The following is a 27,862-nucleotide window of genomic DNA, read 5'->3' as shown; positions in this document are numbered from 1 at the left end:
AAACACATTTCACTCCCTTTATATCAGCACTCAAAATGGTCTCAATAGAGTTCTTACGAAGGATCACTGGCCTTGAAATATTAACATTACCAGACCTGCTGCCTTTCTACAGAATTGTCTATTTTTGTTTCACAAGTGTCTGTTCCCTTTGTGTCACTATGGCCCACTCCTATTAACCCAACATTTCATCCTCCTCCCATGGCATCTTCCCAATCACAAAGTATATTATTTGTCCTATTACCTCTTCCCTTATCAGTGTCCGAGATTGAAGCCATTTGTTTACACTTCTTTCAATCTAGTCTATCAAATTTGTTCCTAACAAATGCAGTCTCCCCCACATTGGGGTAACCAAACGCAAACTGAATGATCATCTTGCACAACAACCTCTTTCCACTCACTTGCCATTTTCACTAAGGGGCGGCACAGTGTCTCAGTGGTTGGCACTGCTGCCTCTCAGCACCAGGGACCTGGGTTCGATTCCAGCCTTGGACGACTGCGTGTGGAGTTTGCACATTCTCCCCGTGTCTGCATGGGTTTCCTACGGGTGCTCCAGTTTCCTCCCACAGTCCAAAGATGTGCAGGATAGGTGGATTGCCATTGCTAAATTGCCCGTAGTGTTCAGGGAGGTGTAGATTAGGTGGGTTATAGGGTGATGGGTCTAGGTGGGATGCCCCAAGGTTCGGCGTGGACTTGTTGGGCTGAAGGGCCTGTTTCTACTCTGTAGGGATTAAGAGGACACTTTAGAGCCTTCTGGACTCCACATTAGTCTAGTGACAGTACTACCACTCCAACTGATCCGTGCCTCAGTGAAGAAGTAGTGTTTCAGAATTCCAGGCTAGTGCCAGATTGTACAAAAAATATTTTGGAGACATACATTAGAATCTCATCATGGCAGATGATGGGATTTGAATTGAATAGAGTCCTGGAATTAAAACAACATAATAGTGACCTATATAGTATGTTGGAAAAAAATCCATTTTGTCCACTAATGTGTTTTAGGGAATGAAATCATGGGTAGGCGATGGCCTAGTAGTATTGTCATTGGACTATTAAGCCGGAGACCCAGACAACAATCTGGGGATCCGGGCTCAAATCCCGGCTTGACAGAATTCAAAAAAAATCTAGAAATTAAGAGTCCAATGATGAGCGTGAATCCATTGTCAATTGTTGGAAAAACCCATCTGGTTCACTAATGTCCTTTACGGAAGGAAACTGCCATCCTTACCTGGTCTGATCTACATGTGACTCCAGATCCACAGCAATATGGCTAACTCTTAACTCCTTCTGGGTAATTAGGGATTGACAGTAAATGTTGCCTAGCCAGCAACACCCTCATCGTATGAATGAATGAGGCATCAGCTATCCTGGTCTGGCTTACACGCAGCTCCAGCTCCACAGCAATGTCCTAGGTCTCGGCTCCCCACTCAATAAGCATGACTTCCTGAACTGTAGACTGCAATCAGTAAGAATAGATGATAACACCTCCTCCACCATTATCCTCAACACCAGCGGTCTGCGAGGCTCCGTACTCAGTCCCTTACTATACTCCCCATACAATCAAGACCATGTGGCTGAATTCCTCTCCAACTCCATTTACAAATTTGCTGATGACACCACCGCAGTGGGTTGAATATCAAACAATAATGGGACAGGGGATAGGAAAGAGATTGACAGCTTGGTGGTACGGTGTAAAAACAACACTCTCTCTCCATCAATGTCAGCAAAATGAAGGGGCTGGTCACTGACTTAGACCATAAGACCACAAGACATAAGAGTGGAAGTAAGGCCATTCGGCCCATCAAGACCACTCCACCATTTAAATCATGGCTGATGGGCATTTCAACACCACTTCCCTGCACTTTCCCCGTAGCCCTTGATTCCTTCTGAGATCAAGAATTTGTCGATCTCTGCCTTGAAAGCATCCAACGTCCTGGCCTCCACTGCACTCTGCGGCAATGAATTCCACAAGCCCACCACACTCTGGCTGAAGAAATGTCATCTCATTTCAGTTTTAAATTTACCCTCTCTAATTTTAAGGCTGTGCCCATGGGTCCTAGACTTCAGGAAGCTGAGTGGAGGACACGCCCCTGTCTGCACAAATGGTGCCGAGGTGGAAATTGTTGAAAGCATCGAGTTCCTCAGACTGACAATCACTAACAATCTATCCTGGTCCACCCATGTCAACACGAAGGTCAAGAAAGCAGAACACCGCCTCTACTTCCTCAGTAGGCTAAGGAAATTCAGCTTGTCCACGATGACTCTCACTAATTTTTATAGATACACCACAGAAAGCATCCTATCTGGAGGCATCATAGTGTGGTATGGAAACTGGTCCTCCTATGACCGCAGGAAACTGCAAACAGAGAGTACTGGTAACAGCCCATTCCATCAGGTAAGCCAGCCTTCCATCGACTGACTCCATCCTACTTACCGCTGCCTCAGAAAACCAACCAACAAATTCAAAGACCCCTCTCGCCCTAGTTATACACGCTTCCACCCTCTTCCGTCAGGCAGAAGATATAAAAATTTGAATGCACATATGAACAGCTTCAACAACAGCTTCTTCCCCACTGTTACCAAACTTTTGAACAGACCGCTCAAACGTTTATTCTGATCTCGCTCTCTCTCTCTCTCTGCACCTTCTGCGGCTGTAACAATAGACGGATCGAGTTCCGGAACCAAGAGGTTATGGTGAAGCTGTACAAAACTCTGGTGCGGCCGCAGTTGGAATATTGTGTACAGTTCTGGTCACCGCATCATAAGAAGGATGTGGAAGCTTTGGAAAGGGTGCAGAGGAGATTTACTACGATGTTGCCTGGTATGGAGGGAAGGTCTTACGAGGAAAGGCTGAGGGACTTGAGGCTGTTTTCATTAGAGAGAAGGAGGTTGAGAGGTGACTTAATTGAGACATATAAAATAATCACAGGGTTAGATAGGGTGGATAAAGAGAGCCTTTTTCCTAGGATGGTGACGGCAAGCACGAGGGGGCATAGCTTTAAATTGAGGGGTGAAAGATATAGGACAGATGTCAGAGGTAGTTTCTTTACTCAGAGAGTAGTAAGGGAATGGAACACTTTGCCTGCAACGGTCGTAGATTCGCCAACTTTAGGTACATTTAAGACGTCATTGGATAAGCATATGGACGTGCATGGAATAGTGTAAGTTAGATGGGCTTCAGATCGGTATGACAGGTCGGCACAACATCGAGGGCCAAAGGGCCTGTACTGTGCTGTAATATTCTATGTTCTATGTTCTAACACTATCATACAAAGTGCATTAGCAGAACAGTGTATGATATGATCTGCCTGGATAACATGCAAAACAAAACATTTCACTGTAACTTAGTACTTGTGACAATAATATATCAAACTCAATGTGGTTGACAATGAATGGCTCTCTGGGCGATTAGGGTTGGGCAATAAATGCTGGCCCAGCCTGTGTACACCCTCATCCCATGAACAAATGTTTTAAAAATGGCTGAGGGCGATTTTGTCAAAGCTTTTAGTCCACTGTCGTTTCGCCTCCAGTTTAAACTGACCCACACATCTATCATTCTTTCTCAAATGCATCATGATAGACTTGTAATACATTTCAGTCTTGACAGGTGGCTGGGAGATTGTCATTGGAACTGACAGAGAAAATCTAAAGGTTCCTACACATGCCATTAATTCAACAAACCAAAGTAATTTTTGATAAATGATGAATAATCACATTGTGGTTTGATCTCTGAAATTCTAGAGTTAATGTCTCCATGAGATATGAGGCAGATATTTTAGACTAAAAGTCATGGGATTGACTGTTACACAAGAACAAACTGTGCATGAGTACATATGGCACACATGGTCGATCACAGAGAGATTCATACAAACAATTATAATTCTAAATGCACACTCACAAAGATGTAACAGTAGAAAATCATTTCAAAAGACCTATTAATTACATGAATACTGTGACAATACTGTGCTTTAAAGAGATGTACTCTTTCCTGTTTCGCAGCGGTGCCAAAATGTCTCCTTCTGACAGGCAATTGGTCAACAGCTTTTGAGTTCTCCCTGGTTATTGTTTTTTTTAAAAAGACAAAAGTCGTGAGTGAGTGAAGTCAGGCTCACACAGACCCAGGAGACTTTAGTTTTGCTTTCAAGTAGTTGGGTATAATTTGCCGGCTGAAAGCTCCAGTTCTCTATTGTTACAGTGAAGTCTTAGGCCAAGAGGCTTCCTCTTAAAAATCAAAAGGGGCAGATACTTTTTGGTGTTCCTTTCTACTGGACTGGAGAGAGGCAGCACATGAGAATAATAAATGTTGCTTAATTGTCTTTTGCAAGGGGGTGTTTATGGGATGCTGCCGAAACTGGAACAGTTGATGATTAGCAATAAAATAATACAATATCTTGTCAAGTGTTTCAATAAAGTTATGCCAATTCTTTTTGTTGTATTTTAACTGCATTCTAAGAATAAGGTGGATGTATCAATGAAAGCTTAGTGGTGGACCAATTGAATCACTCTGGAACACAGCACCTTATACTTGTCTTTTTAAAAAAATCTACAAGTTAGGATTGAGGCTGTCGCCATAACAGAGCATGCAAGACGGCGTGTGTGTATGCATGTATGCGTGCGCGCGTGCATGGGGTGGGGATGTCTGTTCAATTAAAAACTCAAAAATTCCACCAGAAGTAAAGCTCTAAACTTCTTGCACTTGATGTTCTTTGGTAGATTCCCTGACTGAAGATTACAGGCATAGCCTCATTTATATTTATTTAATATTTCTAATAAGTTGAAGAAAACCATAATTAAATCGTATCAAATCCAATTTAAGCATATTGAAGTTTTGTTAACTAGCTGTGGGTAACGTAATGTTTATCAAGCTTCAGCAAATCAATGCGTTCTGACTCTGCTTTATGTCAACTTAGCAAGCCCAAAAATGATTGCTGTGCATTTTCATTTTGTTTAGCGACCAGCTTCTAACAGATTATTAACTGCTGAAAAAGAGTCCTTTCTGCTGTCAAAGGTTTTAACATTTCCCTTGTCAAGACAAACACAAATCATGTGGAAACTTCTATTTCGAGACTTGAAAGGGCTTAGAGCCACCTATAGATGACACTATTCCACTACATCTACGTAACAATGCCACAGGCCCCCTTTATGAAAAAGGATAAAAAGGCTCAAGTTCAAGTACAGGTACGGTGTGCAACTACAGAGGTCACCAAATAAAAATACCTGACTTGCAGGGTCATCTTTTGCTAAAGAAATACTTGACTGAAATCTTGAAATAGAAATGACCACACTTTTGCTACAAATACTAAGCAATATGAAAGGTTTGAGAAAAAACGATGAAAACAGGAAGGATTCTATGCTACAACATGAACTGGAGTTATCTAGGGAGTCTGCAGTTGAACTTATGTCACAGTGCTAACATAGAAGACATTCAGCAGGTGGTCAGTTCAGTGAAGTCCAATAAAAAAGCAATTAAGTGAGAAGTGGCATAAACTGTCATAATGACGCAAGCAGTTCGTCTGCCCATTGAAACAAGGCTTTTCCTCAGGATTATTATTCTCTGATAGAAATAGGTTATTTGAGACTGCACAGCTTTGTCCACACCTAAACAGTACACAGTATTTTAATACATTGAAATCATTTCATCTAGCACTATTATAATATTGCAAATGGACTAAAAATGGAAATAAGTGTAAGTGTTTCTTTAAACAAAAACCCAGCTGTTATAAAATTCATGACCTCGATTTTAAGGACATTACATTCTAGTCATAACGGCCCACTGCCGCTGTACCTATACAAGCCAAACATGTGCGATCCAGAAGGTTATTTACAGATAAAACACAAGGACTGAGATTCTGCGAAACCAATTATCATCAAGTAGGGCAATTCTTCAAAGAATAAAGACAGAATTACTTGGGCTCTAAAATTACTTTGTTGGTTTAATTATACTATTTTAAAATGTTTCTCAGTTCTGTATTTTATACTCATCATAATATTGCCAGTTGAGGATCTATTCAATGCAGCTTACTGTAGCCGTTTGTATGAAACAATTGATTAACCAGATAATAATAAAAGGTACCACTGGTTGTTATTTACTTAAATCAAATTAAAAGGAGGAGGAAAAATGCTTTCTTAACAAGTGTTGTACAAGAATAAGTACTTCAGCTATTCAAACCAACAAGGATCTTCTAAGAGCAGGGTTACTTGTTTGAGGTTTTTCTTGTATCAGATTTCTTTTTTCATTCTCACTAACTCCTTCATTAGATGATGCAGATATACAGTAACAGTACCTTTCGTATTTGTTGGTTTATTAAAATGTTTCTTTTCCTTAGAGAGAAAACATTGCACATATAACAAATAAATGTATACCGGCATACATAAACGTTTTTGGTAAATTTGAAACAAATCTCTGATCATGCATTTCCAAATTGGGATCATGAAAAAAGCTAAACCAACGCAATTAATTTGGCAGGATTCAAATTCAGAAGAAGTAGGAGAACAGAAACTGGTTATTGAGAATCTGAAGTAATTAGGAATTGAAATGCATACTAACAATAAACGCACCTGGTCCTCTTCCAAATCCCAATCACCAAAATCAGCAGTGAAATGATCCTCTCCACTGGCCAGTCACTGGCTGATATTTCGACTCAGCAGCTCCCCACTGGGTGAGTCATAGGACTAGCAGCATCAACCCCATACCAGCCAAATTTTGGGCCCTGCACTGCACCCCAGCTGTGTTTCATGCCTAGCAAACCCCACCATGAACGTGGGCTTGGCCCTAAATGGCACACAACTTGCTCAAGCTAAGTAATGGCTGCCCCGGCTAGTTATGACCTTCAGATTTCCAACACGCCACCCTGAATAGCCCCTCCAATCTCAGTACCCAGACTGCCTTTCGCACACTATGATCACTCCATCAGCACTCACCAGTGTTTCAGGAGCTTTTGAGGTGAAATTGTCTGTCTTGCCCACATAGTTCTGAGCACTCCTACCAATGACACATTGTAGTGTACAGCATGGGAGAGCACCTGGTTTCAGCAGTTACTATTGCTAATAACAGTATTGAATGGTAACGCAATTAATTAACTCATCCATTCTTATTGGGAGTTGCAAAAAGGTTAACAATATTGTTATTTCATCATAAAATTATAGCACAATCAGCACTTTTGCATTCCAAGACAAGATTTTATGTTACACTTTAAAGAATATTCATGCTTATTTCCAGCAATTTAAAAAAAAGAAATGCAGAAAAAGGGCAACTAATGATATGAAAGCTAATACAGAGCTTCTTGAAATATCCGAGTTAATTTCTCTAATATGCAAAATTAAAAAGCTCCAAGCAGTGAGAAAGACAGCATTCCCAAGTTAGAACAGTTACTGAGTAATGCTAACAAGTTATTGACTCACCAGCAGTGAGAATATTTGGGGGAAAAATACAAAACAAAATACAAAATTTAACTTGCAGGAATCTTCACATATCATTCCCATCATGTAAACAATATACTTCAGTCACTTAGAATTCTAAATGACTGCAGATCTCATTTTGTTGTCATGGAAGTTAAGCTTTCTGGTTTACCTTGAACTGTATAAAAAATTTCTCATGCTTCAATAATTGATTTTCCACATCGTTTCAACTAATGGTGCTATTTGATTTTTTCCACTTGCCTCATAATCCACCTACATTCTCCAACCTCCTTTTTTCTTACTGCATCACATACTAACCCACCCCCCAAGTCCCCAGTGTGTTTGTACTGGCCAGTAACCAGCACTCAATTCACTGCCAAGTAAGGCTGAGAATCAAGTTGAAACAAGGACAGCGGCAACTGACTCCAGCAAGAGCACTGTGAAATCAGCAGATTCTGTGTTAGAAGGGTTTCAAACCAATGGCTAGTGCAACAAACAAAACAAAAGGAAATGTGGTTTGAATCAATGAGATGCAATTTGTTTCTACATGATGTCTCTTTGACTCTAAAATCCTGCCCTCATGTACAATTTGAGATGTTATGTACAGAACTCTGATCTGTTTTGAATACTAGGGAGGCTGAAAGAAAACAACAACAGGAAAAGACAAGCCTGTACACAGAAGCAGTGAGGAGGATTTTCAGCAACTAACACCTCTGGCAAGTTTATTTCCCACTGAGTACACACCACAGGAGGGCACAGAGATTTTAACTGTGAGACTTAATTAAATGCCATCAGACCACTTCCTGCATGTGAAGAGTGCGCAGTATGGCTGCTTGCAGGAAGTCTTCAATAATCCTCAGCTATTTGCTAACTTCCAGGTTAATGGTGGGAGAGAGGAGAGTGTTTTGGGATCAGCTTCCAAAATAGGGAAGTTTAAACTCTCCTTGGGGAGACAGAAGAACACACTACCTCCTCTGGCCACAAAGAAACATTTTAAACTTTAATGGAAGAGCCACTTATCTTTAGAACAATGATAGATTTTCTATCAAGCATAAATATCCAGGCAACACATGACTAGCCCTAGTCACTTCTCTGCTCAAATCCCGACACTTATCAGCGTAAGAGGCTCTCATCTGCCTGAGGTTTGCAAGTTAATATCTGAACTGATTGGTATACATGGAGAAAATTAACCACCTTGCTTTTAACAGCCTATTTATGCAATATTGGTGCAATATTAGTGTTTCTACTTCTGAGCCAAAAGACCCTGAATCAAGTCCCTCCTGGTTCAGAGGCTATCATACCATGGCTGAACAGGTTGATTAGAAAATAGTCTAACAGCCCGTTTCCTGGTTCCCATCAGGCAGGTAAGGTGACAATTAATCTTGCAAGGTGAGCAACTCCAAGTTGCTACACAAAAGCAAGAATGCGATACCATTATAAAATCCCTACAAATATATCAGTAAATTATAATAACAGATGGCCAAATAGACAGGCAAGGAAGTCAACAGCTAGTGAGTAATATCTATTCATTTCACACCAATATGCCATCTAAATAGTATCAGAGATAATGGGAACTGCAGATGCTGGAGATTCCAAGATAATAAAATGTGAGGCTGGACGAACACAGCAGGCCAAGCAGCATCTCAGGAGCACAAAAGCTGACGTTTCGGGCCTAGACCCTTCATCAGAGAGGGGGATGGGGGGAGGGAACTGGAATAAATAGGGAGAGAGGGGGAGGCTGACCGAAGATGGAGAGTAAAGAAGGTAGGTGGAGAGAGTGTAGGTGGGGAGGTAGGGAGGGGATAGGTCAGTCCAGGGAAGACGGACAGGTCAAGGAGGTGGGATGAGGTTAGTAGGTAGCTGGGGGTGCGGCTTGGGGTGGGAGGAAGGGATGGGTGAGAGGAAGAACCGGTTAGGGAGGCAGAGACAGGTTGGACTGGTTTTGGGATGCAGTGGGTGGGGGGGAAGAGCTGGGCTGGTTGTGTGGTGCAGTGGGGGGAGGGGATGAACTGGGCTGGTTTAGGGATGCAGTAGGGGAAGGGGAGATTTTGAAACTGGTGAAGTCCACATTGATACCATATGGCTGCAGGGTTCCCAGGCGGAATATGAGTTGCTGTTCCTGCAACCTTCGGGTGGCATCATTGTGGCAGTGCAGGAGGCCCATGATGGACATGTCATCAAGAGAATGGGAGGGGGAGTGGAAATGGTTTGCGACTGGGAGGTGCAGTTGTTTTTTGCGAACTGAGCGGAGGTGTTCTGCAAAGCGGTCCCCAAGCCTCCGCTTGGTTTCCCCAATGTAGAGGAAGCCGCACCGGGTACTACTAACCTCATCCCACCTCCTTGACCTGTCCGTCTTCCCTGGACTGACCTATCCCCTCCCTACCTCCCCACCTACACTGTCTCCACCTATCTTCTTTACTCTCCATCTTCGGTCCGCCTCCCCCTCTCTCCCTATTTATTCCAGTTCCCTCCCCCCATCCCCCTCTCTGATGAAGGGTCTAGGCCCGAAACGTCAGCTTTTGTGCTCCTGAGATGCTGCTTGGCCTGCTGTGTTCGTCCAGCCTCACATTTTATTATCTTGCCATCTAAATAGTATCCACTGCTTTTCTTCTCATACTTATTAACATAGACATTGAAACAGTTACTCGGATACTATTCGACATTTGCATTGCTGGCCAGGCCTATTAAAATCTGTCACTTTAGATAGTGATTCTCTCCTTGCGTCCTCACTGCCACCATGCAGAAGAATCTCAAATTCCTTTGGATGGTACCCTATTTGGGTCTGAATTGCATTGGAATGAAAGTGTCTAATCTCTGTATGAGAAACAGTGATACTACCCAAACAATCTTTTTAAAAAGAAACAGCACACATTAGAGACAAAGTACATCTGCATAGTATCAAATGCAAGTAAGATCATTTGTACTTCCTATATAAATAAAACAATATTTTAAACTCTTCATACATTCACCAAGGCATCTCTGAAGGAATTAAAATAGTTTATGTTTAGTGTTTAGCATCACTTGGATTTCTTTTGTCTCCAAAACTATACCACCTCAGATTCCTAATTAGAAAAACAGGAAAGCAAAGTGAAGCCACAACATTTGACAATAATGAGTATTGGCAAAAAAAAAATGATGTACAAGTTATGGAAATAAACTTGTACCTGAATTAGGCAAACTGTCACCAAATGACAAACACACCTAATTTACTAATAAAGCTTTAATGCATAAAAGCCCATTATAAACCACATATGCATTGCTTTGGTGCAGGTATTCTGATTTTAAAAGTAAACAACCATTAACAGAACTTTGAATGAATAACACAAAATAAACATTAACACCAATCTTAACTGAATGTCTGGTTACTTAACCAGGAATTCCATTGCAGGCATAAAATATTAAAATTGCCAATCAATACGCAAGAGCTTCCTCTGCAGAAATTCTCAAACAAAATCTCTATGCATTCTAACAAGTTCATAGTCTTACAATGCTAAAACTCCAAACGCCCTGCTTTAGACATTTTACCGGGTACTGCAGTACTAGGCACTCCTGTAAAGAGTTTGAGGTTACAACACCAATTTGCATTCAAGAGGCACCTTTAACCTGCAAAAATGACTTGAAGTATACAGAGTGCAGTAAAAATAAATAATTGCACAACCAAAGAAAAGCTTTAAAGAAGTGGGCGTGAGGGAGAATTATACAGAAAAAAAAGTGTACAGGGTGATGACAAAATTTTCCAGAGCAGGAGCTTAGTGCATGAAGGCAATTATGCTACAATGGCAAAATACAGGGAGGTTACAGGGATGCCAAAGTCAGAACTGTGAACAGTTTTGGGCAATTAACAGGCTGGGAATGGGGACAGGCTCCCCACTCTCTGGCTGAAGAAATTCCTCTTCTGCAATGCTAAATGGTTTATTCCATTTCCTCATACTGTGCCTCCTAATTCTGGACTCCCCCACCATCAGGAACACCCTTCCTATATCTACTCTGTCCAGCTCTATTATAATTTTACAGGTTTCCAGGAGATCCACCCTCATTCTTCCAAACTCCAGCAAATTATAATCCTAACCAATTCAACTTCTCCTTTTACGCGAGTCCTGGCATCCCGAGGAATCAGTCTGGTAAATCTTCCCTCTGTACAAGAACGTTCTTCCTGAGATAAGGAGACCGAAATTAGACTCAACATTCCATGTTCCACAAGGCCCTGTATAATTGCAGCAAGACATTCTTGCTCCTGTGCTCGGACCCTCTTGTTATGAAAGCCAACATATAATTTGCCTTAGAGATAATGTGAACTGCAGATGCTGGAGAATCCAAGATAAAGAAGTGTGGAGCTGGATGAACACAGCAGGCCAAGCAGCATCTTAGGAGCACAAAAGCTGACATTTCGGGCCTGGACCTTTCATCACAATAGGGTTTCTTATGCCTGAGATAATCTGATCCCTGATAACTTAATCTTTCATTTGTCCCAACTCTCAGGACTCATCCAGATGTGTCAACACTTACTGATCTATAGTCTTCCCCCACCCATAACTCCCCACTGTTCTGATGGTGAATGCAGATTCAAAAGTAACATAGCTGATTACTCAAAGTACATCTTCAAATCCTTCAAAGCCTTTTCTGGTCCACATTTCCTACTTCTCAGTGAGATCGAGGCTGCAATACAGCTTGCAACATATTTTCTCCAGTTCTGACAGGATTTCTACTCCTATCTGAACAGTTCTTTTTTAAAAATTAAGTCCTGTAGCTACAAAGTTTTCACACAGTCTAAAACGAATTCCAATTCTGTCTAATATACCCTTCCCTTTCCACAGCACCAAGGAGTGAAAAATTCACAGCCATTCTGAGTCACCAAGCAATCAAAATTTTCAGACTACAGTTTTAATCCTTCCCCGTGTTTTGTTTTTCAGTAGCTGGCTCCCTTCCAGCTCTGAAAATTTATGCAGTCTGACTTTCACCATTCAAACACTATATATGAAATAGTATGCCACTAGCTATTAGGAATCAGTTCAGCAGAAAGGTAGGAGGTCAGATGAATGTAGCAAGCCAGTACTATACATATTTTCCAAACAGCACCGAAACATCTCAAGGCAAATCAATGAAGTGTTATCAAACAGAGTTTAACAGTGTTACCACAGGGCAACTAGTCAAAAGGAAGCTTGAAAGGACACACTTTAAGCTGTGACCAAAGGAGGAAGAGAGATTTGAGATAATTCAAGATCTTAGGTCCTCAGAGATGTCAGTGATGGGGTGACTAAGCTTGCGAATATTCAAAAGAAGGCAGCTGATGTACAAGATTTGCAGGGCTGATGGAATAGATTTCCTATTTCATATAATTACCAAATATCTTTGATGTAATAATGGTCCAAACATTTGCAAACACAGAGGTGAGGTAAATAAATATTTACATCAGTTTAACACTGGCTAATTTGGATCAATAATTTCTGCTATTTTTGTTTGAAAATGCTCTAACGCTATATAGTAGTGTAATGAATAACTGGTATTTGGTCCTCCCATATCCCTGCACCTGAAGTGTAAACAAACACTCTGATACTATTCCAAAGGCATTGCTATTGTTTTAAACTGTTGATCTAGGATTCTGTTGACAAGACAATCCATCAGTCACAGAATTCTCTGCCTGTTTGTGATCTTACTAAAATGGAACCCAATGCTGTTAAGGGAACACAAGAATAGAGAAGGTCAATCAATCCCACAAGCCTGTTTTGCTATTCGGTGAGACCATGACTGATCTGTATTCTGCAGTTATCTGTCCTCCTTAGTTCAATATCTTTTTATAACCTACAAATAAAACAATAATCAAATAGAGATTTGAAATTAACTGAACCAGCATTTACTGCCTCTTGTGGAACAGAGTTCCATACTTTTAACCTTTGCGCAAAGTAGTACTTAACTTTTCTCCTGAATAGCCTGGTACCAATTTTCGTCTTTTATTCTAGATGTCCATACCAACGGACTGAGTTTCCTTCTATTAAGTCTATCAATTCTTTTCAAGGTTATAAAAAGCTAAAAATCAAAACACTTGTTTACTTTATACATTCCAAGGAATTGTAACTAATCTAGAATTTGGAGTGCAGTATACTGACCTCATTCTCCTAAATGAAGATGCAACGTCAAGCATAAGGTGAAAATTGCCTCATTGCAAAACTACATTAACAACCACAATGTATGAAAAAGCTCAAAAGTAAAAGATGGTTACATTAATTCTTAAGTGTATTAGAATTCATCGATGACATTTACTAAAATAATTCAAAAAACAAAAATTAGTTCAAAGTAGCTGTATGTGTTGACCTGTGCAGTCCACAATCAGGTACCATAGCAGTGAACCAATAGTAACTGACTTTGGATCAAAAACAGATGGAAAATACCAACTGAAACAAAACACTTCCAGAACTCTCTGGAATTACAGCACTGAAAATTCTCTCAATGCTTTACATAATCAAGAAAATGGCAGTACAAAGTTATTCTTCACAATACTAATTTCGTCACTGACACATATATGGACATGACAGTGAGGTAAAAACAGACCTGAACAGAGTCTATTTCCTAAGCTTTCCTCACTTCACTTTAAAAGCAAGAAGTCACTTGATCCCAGGAATGTGTACCCTGATCACATTGTGCAGCCCAGATTCTACTGCAGAATCCATCAACATTTAAAAACTATCCTCAATATTTCTCTGAAAGACTTTTGATCTCAATTTGGCGGATATGGTACATTCCAGTGGCCCTTCACTTGTAGGCTGGGCGAAGAATTATTATCCAATCAGATCAGGGTGGGCAGCAGCCACTGTTAATGAAGGGTACCCCACAGGGGCCCTACCTCATAAACACATGTGCAAAACCTGCTTTAAAAGACACAATAACATTCCTCCCAGCCAGTTTCAGGCCCTCAGGCTTGTAGCAGCAAACAATCATTCAGTCTCATTCAGTCTCTTCTCCCCAGACACATTCCTGATCCAGTTCAAAGGCTCCATGAGTCACTTCCCCCATCACATACAACCGAGCACCTGCTTCAAGAAAAAGGCCTTCTTGCAGAGACATGCTTGCTGTCAAGATTTTGATGTTGGAAAAAATGTTTGAAACCAACTGCAAAAAGTCCCAGCATTATCACCAAAACCTCTCTCTTGCACCATTTTCAATTGTACACTTCTTTCTGACAACCCACTCCAAGTATTCCACGGTGAAACTACTCAAAACGGACTTTGAGACAAAAAAAAGCTACTAATGAAAACAGCTGCTTTGTTTTGAATGAGGCCAGAATAAGGTCTTGTGAAATAAAAAATGGCTGGAACTCGACAAACACTATGTGCAATGAAGGTATCATCCCAAGATTTTTCAGTTAAAGGGTTATGAATTTTCTTATCTCTGTTCAACAGCTATACAGGTTCGCCATTGAAGGGACCTCCTTAAAAGCGGTGTTGTCCTTTACAGGCTGTTGTTGTACTTTGGGATTACTGCATGTAATACTGACAGTATAGGCAAGGTAAAGAAAAGGTAAATTCAAGGAATTTGCAAACAGAAAATACATTTTTTACGACACATTAGCAGAAACATACTGAGCACCAGAATATTACCATTTTAAAACCAATCTGCAAATTCCAGGTTTCCAATTATTACTTTATTACAACCATTGCCTTATCAATTTCTAACGGAGTAACTTTCTTGTAACTCCATTGGGTACTCCCTTCTTTTCAGTCCCTGCCTCTATTTTTGGATATGTACATTTTCCTTCTTGTAACACTAAGGTCTATGCTTTTTAATTCAAATTCCAATGAACTCAGAGGCTTTTTTCCCCACTTTTAGAACTTTTACGAGCATATATCTTTTTATAAAATATTTCCTGGTTTTAGGGAACAAGCTAAGTAAGGGCCTAAATGAAAACAGAAGTAATCGTCTGAAATTTTTTCTGAAAGAGCATCTGGAAGCAGATTCATCTCCCTCCCCTGACAAAAATGTCTAATTAATCCCTGACCCCCACAATGTTCATTTATTGTGGAACAAAGGAAAAAATAGGCTGATGTAACGCAGCTGGAAACATTTTTCTACAAAAAGAAATGCCAGTTAAAAGACTGGTTTCACTGTTTTGAGATCAGAATATATAAAAAATTCTCTGACAGCTTCATTTCACACCCTTTATATTCTTCTTCAAACAGCTTCAAATGGACTTAGAATTTCCCCCCACCCACTTTACTTCACAATTTCCCACAGTCTTGAAGGTTTTGTTATTTAGATGATGACCCTGACTACTGCTGGAATCTCAATTTAAATTATTTAGGTCAAGCTCTACACAATTTTCGAACAAAATGGCAGACCCCGTGTTATAGTGAATGCTTTCTCAATAGAGCACTACGAAAAAATCTACAGGAGAAATAAGCAAATCAATTTCAAAAGCAAACGTGCACAGTGTACAATTACTAATACCTCATGGAAGATTAATTATGTTAGTCTTGAAAAGTTTAAAATGATTTATTTTACGATGGCTCATTGTTTAGCACTGCTGATCTCAGCACCAGGGACCCAGGTTTGGTTCCACCCGCAGGCGACTGTCTCTGTAGAGCTTTGCACATTCTCCCCACATCTGTGGGGTTTCCTCCGGGTGCTCTGATTTCCTCCCACAGTCCATAGGTGTGGAGGTTGGGGGGATTGGCCATGCTAAAATTGCCCATGGTATCCAGGGATGTGTAGGCTAGATGGATAAGCCCTGGGAAATGCTGGGTTACAGGGATAGGAGGCGGGGTGGGTGGGTCTGGGTGCGCTGCTCTTCAGAGGGTTGGTGTGGATTCGATGGGTCATAGAACATAACAGCACAGTACAGGCCCTTCGGCCCTCGATGTTGTGCCAACCTGTAATACCGATGTCAAGCCCATCTAACCTACACTACTCCATGTACATCCATATGCTTATCCAATGACGTCTTAAATGTACCTAAAGTTGGCAAATCTACGACCGTTGCAGGCAAAGCGTTCCATTCCCTTACTACTCTCCGAGTAAAGAAACTACCTCTGACATCTGTCCTATATCTTTCATCCCTCAATTTAAAGCTATGCCCCCTCGTGCTCGCCGTCATCATCCTAAGAAAAAGGCTCTCCCTATCCACCCCTCTGATTATTTTACATGTTTCAATTAAGTCACCCCTCAACCTTCTTCTCTCTCATGAAAACAGCCTCAAGTCCCTCAGCCTTTCCTTGTAAGGCCTTCCCTCCATACCAGGCAACATCCTAGTAAATCTCCTCTGCACCCTTTCCGAAGCTTCCACATCCTTCTTGTAATGCGGTGACTAGAACTGTACGCAATACTCCAAGTGCGGCCGCACCAGAGTTTTGTACAGCCTCTTGGTTCCGGAACTTGATCCCTCTATTAATAAAAGCTAAAACACTGTATGCCTTCTTAACTGCCCTGTCAACCTGGGCGGCAACTTTCAAGGATCTGTGTACATGGACACTGAGATCTCTCTGCTCATCTACAATACTAAGAATCTTACCATTAGCCCAGTACTTTGCCTTCCGGTTACTCCTACCAAAGTGCATCACCTCACACTTGTCTGCATTAAACTCCATTGGCCACCTCTCAGCCCAGCTCTGCAGCTTATCTATGTCTCTCTGAAACTTACAGCATCCTTCGTCACTATCCACAACTCCACCGACCTTAGTGTCGTCTGCAAATTTACTAACCCATCCTTCTACGCCCTCATCCAGGTCATTTATAAAAATGACAAACAGCAGTGGACCCAACACCGACCCTTGCGGTACACCACTAGTAACTGGTGTCCAGGATGAACATTTCCCATCAACTACCACCCTCTGTCTTCTTTCAGCAAGCCAATTTCCGATCCTAACTGCTATATCTCCCACAATTCCATTCGTCCGCATTTTGTCCAATAGCCTATTGTGGGGAACCTTATCGGACGCCTTGCTAAAATCCATATACACCACATCAACTGGTTTACTCTCATCTACCTGATGGCCAGATGGTCAGATGGCCTGTTTCCACACTGTAGGGATTCTATGATTTGGAAAGTTGTATATTTACACTTGCACTGAGATTTCAACAACTAAACTTTGTAGTCAATAATAATTGTATTTGCAAATAAAAACAATTTAACATACATTTAGGAGTTGTGAACTTTACTTTGGGAGATGCTGGTGGAAAAGGGAAAGTGGGAAGGTAGAGATAAAAAGTGACTATTGTGAAGATACTATACTTTTGCACAAAAAGTACTCCTGTTACATGCAGTAACCGCTCCTTAAATTCAATCCCCTCCTTCAAATTAAAGTCATGTCCTTAAAGAATTTGGATCATTTTAGGAATGCAGATTTGCCTATCAAATGGCATGCTTTGGTTTGCTAGGATAAAATATCCAAGAAACAATAACAACGAAAGGAAAAAAAAAATTTTAACAAAAGACGTTTTCTTCATCTAAAAATATTGTGTGAACAAAACAGATTTATATTCTAGTGCTCTATGAATAACAAACAACCATACACGTGCACAAACACACATTATATGTACAAAAATAGGAGGTTTCTTTAGTAACAAAATGGAGGAGTATGCTGCAGTTGTAATTACAGATGACAATTTCCTCCAGCATGAAGCAAAAACCACATGTTAAAGGAAAGTACAGACCAGCAATGCAATGGGTAAGGGACAGGCAATAATCGATGAAAGAAGTTCTTTGGAATGTTATTGCGCATACCAGTATGCAAAATACATTTATTCCATATAGAAGAGTCCTGTGAACAAAACAGATATCTTTAAACAACTAGTTTTCAGGTTGACATTAAAAAGGAAAGAATATAGAAGTTATTTTCCTTTTAAATTTCTAACAATAAATTGCTATTGCTGTTAATCTCATTGTGGTTTTAAACAAGCTATCAATGAGCTACACAGTTAATGGGATGGTGTAATCGCTTCAGAAGTGAAGCTTTACTCTAACATTACAAATAATTCTGAGAAGGCTGCCATTTCCTGGAATATTTGAAAATATCCAAAACACTTGTATTGGTGTCTTGGCTGATATTGTCAAAATAATCAGTTGCAAAGAGTTGGTATTCTTTTCATTAATGTCTTAATTTAATCACTTCACATGCTCTTTAACCTAGAACACATATTGAAAACAAAAACTGTAGTCACCCACCTGACCTCAAAGGAAACTCAAAAACCAATGTGTTAGATCCTCTGTTTCAGTTACTCAGTTCTTCATTATACGAATCTAGTTACATTACTTATTTGGTTTTAATATTTGAAAACTTCAACACACACTACTTCCCTATCGAAAACTCGTACCGATTAAATAAAGCTTACATATATTTAAATTTATCTTCTTTTATGTTCCCCACCCTAAAGACCATTTAAGATTCTGACTATACTCAATATCTGCAAAACGTCAAAACAATGCATGAATAAAGTGGTGGAAAAACACAAATTGCATCATTCTATGATGCAAAGCGATCACAGTTTACATGTTTAATAGTGCTGGTCTCTTACCATTTAATGCACAAACTACACGTTAAATGCATTATATTCTTTCTTTTACGACCACTAAAAGAAACTTTAGTTTATACCTGCCCTCGGGATAAGGTATTATGAGATATCACAATCATATCTCAGACCTATTCTTCTTTCAGTAAACAGGTTTCGCAAACTGCATTGACTGTGCAGCATAGCTGAAGAAAATCCATTGTTTCTGTTCTTAACAGACAAAATGCTGAGCAGCTGACTGGGTGACATCAATTGTTCACATACAGCAAATCTTTACAATTTGATATTACACTTGGAGGGGATTATCCTTAATCAGAAAAGCCAAATTATTACATTTGCATCAGACTATTTCCTGCTTATTACCTCTCAGAAGAAATAGGATACTGGTAGATTGGGTATTTACTGATTTGATCCTCTCTGGTATTCTGCCCTATTAAAGATTCCCTCACACAACGCCTTCATTCAATCCTCTGTCAGCGCACAACAAAAGTGCACTCGGCAGTTCACTCTTTCTCCCCTGACATCTCTTCGCACTTGCTGCATTACCACGTGCTGAAAATTTCCTTCAGAGCTTCTTTTTCCCAAAATGTCAATCTTCCTCATTAAACAATCTATGATTCACATATATTTTATACATGAGTTACTCTCTGATTCCAAAGCTATCCTTTGAAATCTCTCCAAAAGATATGGCTTACTCTGCAAAAGCTTCAGCTGTATCCCAATTCATGTTTTCAATGACACATTCTTGAAGGCTCTCATCCCTCTAATTGTTGCATCAGAGAAATGTGTGGCTCAGGGAACTTTCCTTAATTCACATTTGCTGAGCAAACAAACCATTTATTTTGCTACAGTACTGTTGCTTCAGTTGTCAAAAAGGTTAAGTGACGTGTGTTTGTGGTGAAATAACAGTCTGCCAAACCATGAAGGCAGCTCAGTGGCTCCACAGATTTCTTCGAAATATTCAATAAATGTTACAGACATTTCACTATTTTTATAAGCATGATACAAGGAAATCTACAAGGCTCCACTGTGTTCCTGCCAAGTCACAGGGAGTGACGATTGGAACTACCGGGTTTTAGCTCCTCACAAACTCTGTAGTGTTGATTATTGTAACTGAAATGATAAGCCAAGCACATTGGCCCTTCACATAATTCTCTCCCCATCCATGGAAGGGGCTGCAAAAACAACAACTTTCATTTGAATCGACTAATTCAAAAATCAACTCTCGCTGAGCACAAAGAATTCTATAAACAGACTGAATTTGAAAATGCATATTTACAATTGCTGAACAATTCCTGCAACCAAAGCAACCAATTCAGGAAGCTCAAATTTCTCTTGCTCAATTCAGAAGTCACGATTTGCACATTCAAAAGAATTCAAATCTTAGCTCTTGGGAGCAATGTATTCTACAGCATTAACATTTATAGAATCACTTGATTGCTTCTTCACAAGTACAGAGCCCAACAGAATATGAATATGAAAATGAAGCAAAGAATCTTCACGAGCAGTTTTCTTTCTATACACCATGTGCATACACAATACAAATATAATCCAACACACAGTTTCATGCCTGTGAAACATGGATGACTTACATCCAAGAAGAAAGAGACCTTTCATCTGTGCTGTTTGCAGCCCACTTTGGGCATGTCGTGGAAGGACAAAATCACAAATATGGCAATATTCTCAAAGGCAAAACTTCCATGTATGTCAGCACTTGGTAATCAGAGACAACTTTGATGACTCAGACACGTCTGCAGAATGGAAGACTGTATCATACCAAAGGATTTTCTGCATCGCAGAGTAGCCACAACCTGCTTCAGGTGTGACATGAAAGCACTGACCATCAAATCTTGCACCAGAGAGACAACTGCTGTTAACAGGGGAAAGTAGTGACATCAGTTGGGGGATGACATACACCACAATGACAACCAATTGCTAAAACTGCTTAGCATCAGGGAGCAACACTGAAAAAAATCCAAGATACCCAATAATCATTTCACTGGGAGGACGTGATGAAACTGCTTCTCACTGATTGGACTATTCAGACAGAAGCGAAAGCGCACCACATAAAGCTAGCCAATTCCCGAAGCATTTAATTTGTTGCATACCCATTCATCTTACACAGATGTAAGGATGCGAATGGCAACAATGAAACGTAACCCACAAGTGAGCCAGTGCATTTAGAGGAACAGCTGATATGTAGATTTTCAGAAAGGCTGGGCAAGGCAAGGGATGGTGCTAAAGGGTAAACTAACTGCAATTGTAAATAAAACTCCAAGTTCTGATGCAATTATATGAAGATACATTGCATAAATTACTCACTCGCTGAAGATCCTGAATTCAAACTGAAGGTTTTTCTCCCCCCCTTAAATAAAGAAGCTAGAATTGTATTGTACACTTTCGTTTTCAGTCCTTAGGTAAAAGGTACAGAAATGCATTTCGAAACATAACATTTTGAATGCTAGACAAAGAATTTTAAAAACTGCTGTCAAAGCAAAATATTAGCATTTAGTTCTGTGCCCTTACCTTCCCTTTCTGTAGGCTGAGCAATTTCATCCGGTTTCTGGAACGTGATGCTTGCATACGAATTCAGTTCATCACCACCACCAGAGGTATTTCCGTGAGGTTGATGAGGGGTTATATGCTGAGAGGAGGACCAACCTTTGTTTTTAAAATCGTTTACCAAGTCTAAATCAATGTAATTCATAACATTTTCACAATCATTCTGCACTGTGGCATCATTTGGTTGCTCTTTGGCACCTGCGACAAGGGAGTCACCTGGTTTGTTAAGCCACACATTTTCAAAGGACACTGAACTATGGCGTTTAATGTGATCAACATAAGATAGGGTCATGCCAGTCACATTGGCTGTGGAAGTAAAAGTCTCCGAACTGTGTCTTCTTCTTCCTTGGGGATCAACACGGATAACTTTGGCACCTTGGTTTCGATTAGGGACAAGATTAAGCACAGTAAAGGCACTCCTCCCTGAAATCTGATCCATCGTAGGACCGGCCACGACATCAGAAACAGTGGTCAATGAGCTCTCTTCTGCCCGAGGTAGAACAGAAATGGAAGACGTTATACCTCCACCAACTGTCATCTCTTTATAGTTACTTACTGATGATTCCAGCAAGTCTGTGCAGGTGTTAACTAGCTGCATACTAACATAATCACAGCTTGCCTGCCCTCTATCTTTTCTGCAGGTACTGGATGTGCAGGCAGTTGCAGAGTTGGTGATGTCCCCTGTGGGTTTTGATACATAACCAAACTTGGATGAGTCCACTCTTGAATTCATATTCACGTATTCTGACACAGGTGGCCTTTGTCGGACAGAATGCATGCCTCCAACTGAAGAGGGCTCAACAAGTGACAATGAACTAGAAGAAAAGGTTTTATCACTAAATTCAATATTGACATACTCGCCTGGGCTTTTTGGCTCTGGAGGAAGGGGATGCTCGCGTGTTCTGGGCAATGTACTCGCTTTAGTGTTATCAAGTGACAGCCTAGTGGGTCGTACAAGTTTACCTTTCATCGGTATGTACCATTCCTTTTTAGCAGAGTTAACTGTATGATGTCCACCATCTTGGCCTCCTAAACTATCGCTGCTCGTAGACGAAGAAGAATCCTCACAATACAAAAGACGGCCTGAATTTACAGCAATCCGTAAAGGGGACTCGTCATTCTTTCTATGTATGTGTTTAAAGGAGCGAGGCAGCGAGAAGTAAGAGCAAACGGGTTTATGAGGTTCTTCAACTGGATTGAAGAAGCAGTCTGGTGGAGTGCTTGTCGTTGAGCAACTTGCTGGAGACATATTTATGTAATCACTGCATGATAATTTCCCGTCATTACTCTCAACAGAAAGCTTAGAATTGCCCACATTAGTCCATATTTTCCCATAGTTCACGTTTTCGGGAGAGCAGCTGCCACTCGGGGACATCATCATGTAACCATCTTTATGAGAATGTTGGCGTGGATTGATAATCTGCTGTGGGGCAGAAACACTTTTTGGGCTCATTGGCATGTAGTCATTTTTATTGGGTACAGGAGCTACCCCGGGTGACATTGGCATATAGCCATCATCCATTTGGCTGTAACGTCTGCCTTCTCCTAGCTGGAGATCCAAGCATTCCTCGGGGTATGAGTGAGTAGGCACAAAGGCAGAATTTTTACTGGATGACAAACGACCGCTGGGGTAAGATGGAGTCATCTCTGTGTACTCCTCAAAGGTGGTGGCAGATGTTTGAGAAGAGGTCTTTTGGTGCATCATTGCGGGCGGTGAGGTTCCTGATGAATGAGCCCGCTTCCTGAACCCTTTGTCGGGGTCTGCATCCTCAGATTTATTGGGGGTCCACCTCTGACTAGCCCTGTTTTGGCAAGCTGGAGCCAGGCTCGAATGCTTCCCCATGTGGATGTAGTTATTCAACTCCTGCTCCTCCCTCGCAGGAGGAGTGTGCCCCAAGGAATCCGGGGTGACGCTTCTGAAGGAATTCCTGAAATCACACGGGCTGGATCCGTACTCGTCGGAGGAGATGAAGCCCCCATCGCTGGGTGAGCCCGAGATGGAGGCACTGGACCGCCTGGGGAAGAGGCTGTCGGAGGTGGACCCGTGGCCGCTGGTGCTGCTGGAGGACAGGCTGACGGGGCTTGTGGCCGAAGGGGAGCAGTGGCTGGACGGCATGGGGATAGACCTGCTGTGGTTGAGGGGGGGGTGCAGCCGGCAGCCACCCCGGTGCCGGTGAGCGTGCGTCCGGCCGGCACTCGGGCTGACCGGGCTGCCGTCCACGGACGCCGGCCTGGGCATGGTGCCCTCGCCGTCGCTGGAGGCCCGCACCCGGAACGAGCCGTGCTTGCCGGCCGGCGAGGTGGCGCTGACGCTGTCGGTGCGGGGGCGGCGGCTCAGGCCCACCTGGCTGGGCGGCGGGTTGTTGAGGTGCCGCCGGAGGGGCACCGAGATCGGGTTGGAGCTGGACGCCGACTGGCTCTTGCTGCGGGGCCGGAACTCGTCGCTCATGGCCTTCATGGCCTCCAGGATGGTCTCGTGCATGTTCTGGGCCACCACCGAGTCATCGACCTGCATCCAGAACTCGCCGGGCCCGGTGACCGCCGAGCGGCCCACCTCGATGAAGAAGAAGTTCTCCGAGTGCCCGCACCTCCGGATGTTCATCAGCTGCAGCACCACGGCCGCGGCCTCCGAGTTCAGCTTGACCAGGCTGATGGTCTTGCTGGTCAGGCACAGCCGGTAAATGCCCACCAGGTTCTTGCTGTGGCCCAGGCCCTTCGGCTTCAGCACCACCTGCCAGACCTCTTTGAAGGCCGGCCCCGGGCTCGCTTCGCCCGCGCCGTCGTCCGCCGGGGGCCCGGTGTCGGGGTCCTCGGGCGCCTTGGCCCGGTTGTGCAGCTCGAGTAGGGCCCGGTACCAGCTCTCCTGCTCTCCCTCGCAGTCGGCGGCCACGGCGAAGTACTCGTCGCGGGTGTAGAGGGCCACCAGGTACTTGTTTTTGGAGTCGGCCCGCTTGTTGATGTTGAAGCAGCTCTCCAGCTGCAGGGAGCGCTTCGGGGCGCCCGCCTTCTGCCTCCATTTCTTCTCGTTCTCGTAGTACTCGAGGCGGGCCGGGCCCAGCTCGCTGGCCGCCCTCAGCACGAAGAAGCGCCGGTGCGTGCTCTTGGGTTTCCTCAGGTAGCCCGCCTTCCTCACGTCCGACACCCGGTCCCGGTCCGCGGGGGCCGCCTCGGGCGGCGTCGCCATCCTGTCACCGCCGCTCGCTCCCGCACCCCCTTCCCCACTCCTGACTGGATCCCTGCCGCCGCCGCTGCTGCACTCCTGGCCGGATCCCCCTTTACTCTCCGACCGGATTCCCGACGCTTTTGCTGCTCCCCTGACTGGATCCCCCCTTCCCCACTCCTCACTGGATCCCCGCTGCTGCACCGCCGGATTGAATTCCCCCTTCCCGCTGGCTGGCTGGACCCCCGGTGTTGTAGCAGCCCCCGGGCTGGATCCCGTCCCCCCACCCCACCACCACTCCTGACTGGATCCCCGGTGCAGCTGCAGCAGGCACCGGACTAGATTCCCCCCTACTCCTGACTGGATCCCCGGTGCAGCAGCAGCAGCCCCCGGACTAGATTCCCCCCTACTCCTGACTGGATCCCCGGTGCAGCTGCAGCAGCCCCCGGACTAGATTCCCCCCCTACTCCTGACTGGATCCCCGGTGCAGCTGCAGCAGCCCCCGGACTAGATTCCCCCCTACTCCTGACTGGATCCCCGGTGCAGCAGCAGCAGCCCCCGGACTAGATTCCCCTCTACTCCTGACTGGATCCCCGGTGCAGCAGCAGCAGCCGCCCCCGGACTGAAACAGAAATAGCTGATGTATTTAAAAGCAGCAGCAGCAGCTGATCCCCTCCCCCCTCAGTATTGAGCACAAACACAAACCTACTTCGGGGGGAGAGGCGGCAGCGAGGACTTTAACCCAGATTCTCTCTCCCTCCCCCTCTCTCTCTCTCTCCCTCCCCCTCTCCTCTCCTCTCTCTCCCTCCCCCTCTCCTCTCCTCTCTCTCCCTCCCCCTCTCCTCTCCTCTCTCTCCCTCCCCCTCTCCTCTCCTCTCTCTCCCTCCCCCTCTCCTCTCCTCTCTCTCCCTCCCCCTCTCCTCTCCTCTCTCTCTCCCTCTAATAATTACTCCTTCCGCCGCCGGGACCCGAGGAGCGCGCAGCCCGAGCCCACTTTCAAACAAGAACTCTTACACTCTCCTTACTCACTCGCTCCTTCCTTCCTTCCCTCTCCTCCTTCCACACACTCACTCACTCACTCCGCACGGGGCGCGCTCCCGAGACCGCGCGGCGACCGACAGCCCGCTGCCCTCTCCGCCGAGTCCGCGCGCCCGGGACTGGAGTCTCAGCGGCGCTGTGTGTGTGTGTGTCGGGTCGTTTTGGGGGGAGGGGGCGCGGGGGAGCGGGGGAGGAGAGAGGGAAACGGGATCGCGCGCGCGCCGGACCCCTCCCCCTTCTCGGGCCCGTCATTGGCCGCGGACTCCCTTGTTTACGGTCTATTTCGGAATGCAGACCCCGCCCCCTGCCCCCACATGCACGCGCGCCCCACCCCCGGGCCAGAGGTATCACTCCTTTCCCCCGACCCCTTCCAACCCCCAGCAGTGGCCCTCCTGATGGTACAGAAGGGCGAGCGAGCGAGATGCAGCCGCCACTCCTCATTACTCGGGAAGCGCAGGACACAACAGTTCTCTCTCCTGTTGGACTTTCATTTCTCCCCAACACATCTCCATCCCTTGCAAATAAACGATATGTAGCTGAGTAGGGACAGCCACTGTCATTATATGCCGCTCATCTGAAAAGAGTAGGTTGTGTGTGTTCTGTGTATAATAAATAGATAGATGGTTACAATTTTCCTCGGTGTAGCGGAATGTTGAAATTCACAGTGCAGTTTGAATTGATGCAGTTTCAGCTCGTCGTTGCTGTTACTATACTAATAATGTGTCGACTAAGATCGCTTCAGGAAAGCAGTGGTGCAAGTTTGTGATGCAGAACTGCAGGTTTAACATTCAAATCCCAACCTCCGCATTTTTCTCTGCATTGCACATACCCCAGGTGTCATCACGATGTTCCTGCCTGCTGCGAAAGAAAAACAGCACGTTACCTGTGTTATTTTTAAATTCCGTAAATATCACACATTTCTCACACTCAGGTGTAAATGCAGCAGCTGGATGGCGCACGAAGCCGTAAGGACAGGCGACGGGGCATGTTTACAACTAATTAAATTCCAACACTCTTCCCTTGATTGGGGGAACGGACTAACTTGCACAAAATAATTTATTCAGAGCGGAGTTATTATTGAACAACATATAAACACAATGATGTAGGAAGCACAGACTCAGCATGTTTAGTCAATTCGTGAGTCGTTGTAAACAACATCTGTGCTTGAAGGCAGGAGTCCCTAGATTATTCTCTTTGACGGTCTGTGACAGGAGGAACGTTGCTTACCTCTAGCCGGGACGTTAAAAAAAGTAACTGTGATATGTTAAACTTTATGAAATATTGATGCAAATTGTCTGTTTTTAAATCAGCAGCTTTCCAATCCCCGCCTTCGTCCTCACACCCCGCCCACCGCTACAACCATATCATCCCGACCAAATCCAGCTTCGACAAGAAAACAATGAGTAGAAAATGATAAATTGTAAGCGAATTTCCATTTCGCTGCTTTGAAAGTGATGCAGCCGTGTTGCTGCGGCTGACGTGGAGTATTACCACCGCTCTACTGCCACCTGCTGTGAGGCACTCGCGATCCAGGCCAGAAGGAAACGGCCGCATCTCAACAAATTTCCAATCTGCTAAATGTTGTGGTTAAAATATTCTGATCCATGAAAACACTTCTATTCGATTCTACCAGTTTCCTGGAATGATTGCTTGTCGGACACAAGCTGGAGCGCTACGTATGGCTTCAACTTCTCACGTCCGAACACTATTTCAGTTTATGTTGTCTAAACAGTCGAGTATTTCGCAGGTGTGCGCAGAAATTTGTACTGGGTCGCTTTAAAATTTGAATGACACTCGCTACATTTGTTACACAAGGTTCTCTATTACCAGTGCTTTTGGGCAATTAAGGATCGCACTAAATGTCTACTGCATGCCGACGATGAATTAAAGTCACTCTCCGAGCTAATTTTGCATCATATCTAAAACAAAAATAGGAATTGCTGGAAAAGCTCAGCAGATCTGGCAGCATCAGTGCAGAGAAATCAGAACCGAAACGTTAACTCCGATTTTTCCACTACAGATGCTGTCAGACCTGCTGAGCTTTTCCAGCAATTTGGTTTTGTTTCTGATTTACAGCATCTGCAGGTCTTTCGGTTTTTATTTAGTACCCACTTCATCTCTAAGCTACTTCCAACACCAGTTCCACCAGCTTAGTGCTTGAATGCTACAATGTCATACTTTGGAAAATAAAACTGAATTGTACTTCTACCA

At 43.4% G+C, this 27,862-nt stretch overlaps 1 protein-coding gene across 1 annotated transcript in view; it reads right to left on the bottom strand.

The window, feature by feature from the left end:
* Positions 1-25,370, bottom strand: part of irs1 (insulin receptor substrate 1) — an 88,875-nt gene extending 63,505 nt beyond the window's left edge. The window contains exon 1 of the mRNA XM_048542582.2: positions 21,418-25,370. Within this exon, the coding sequence (XP_048398539.1) occupies positions 21,418-24,637 (3,220 nt within the window). The 5' untranslated portion in view covers positions 24,638-25,370. The remainder of the gene's footprint in view (positions 1-21,417) is intronic.
* Positions 25,371-27,862: the final 2,492 nt, after the last annotated feature.

The sequence above is a fragment of the Stegostoma tigrinum genome, chromosome 14 (assembly GCF_030684315.1).
Source record: "Stegostoma tigrinum isolate sSteTig4 chromosome 14, sSteTig4.hap1, whole genome shotgun sequence".
In the NCBI taxonomy this organism is placed as follows: Eukaryota; Metazoa; Chordata; class Chondrichthyes; order Orectolobiformes; family Stegostomatidae; genus Stegostoma; species Stegostoma tigrinum.
Note: the sequence above shows the minus strand (reverse complement) of the source record. Positions and strands in the feature narration are given on the sequence as shown.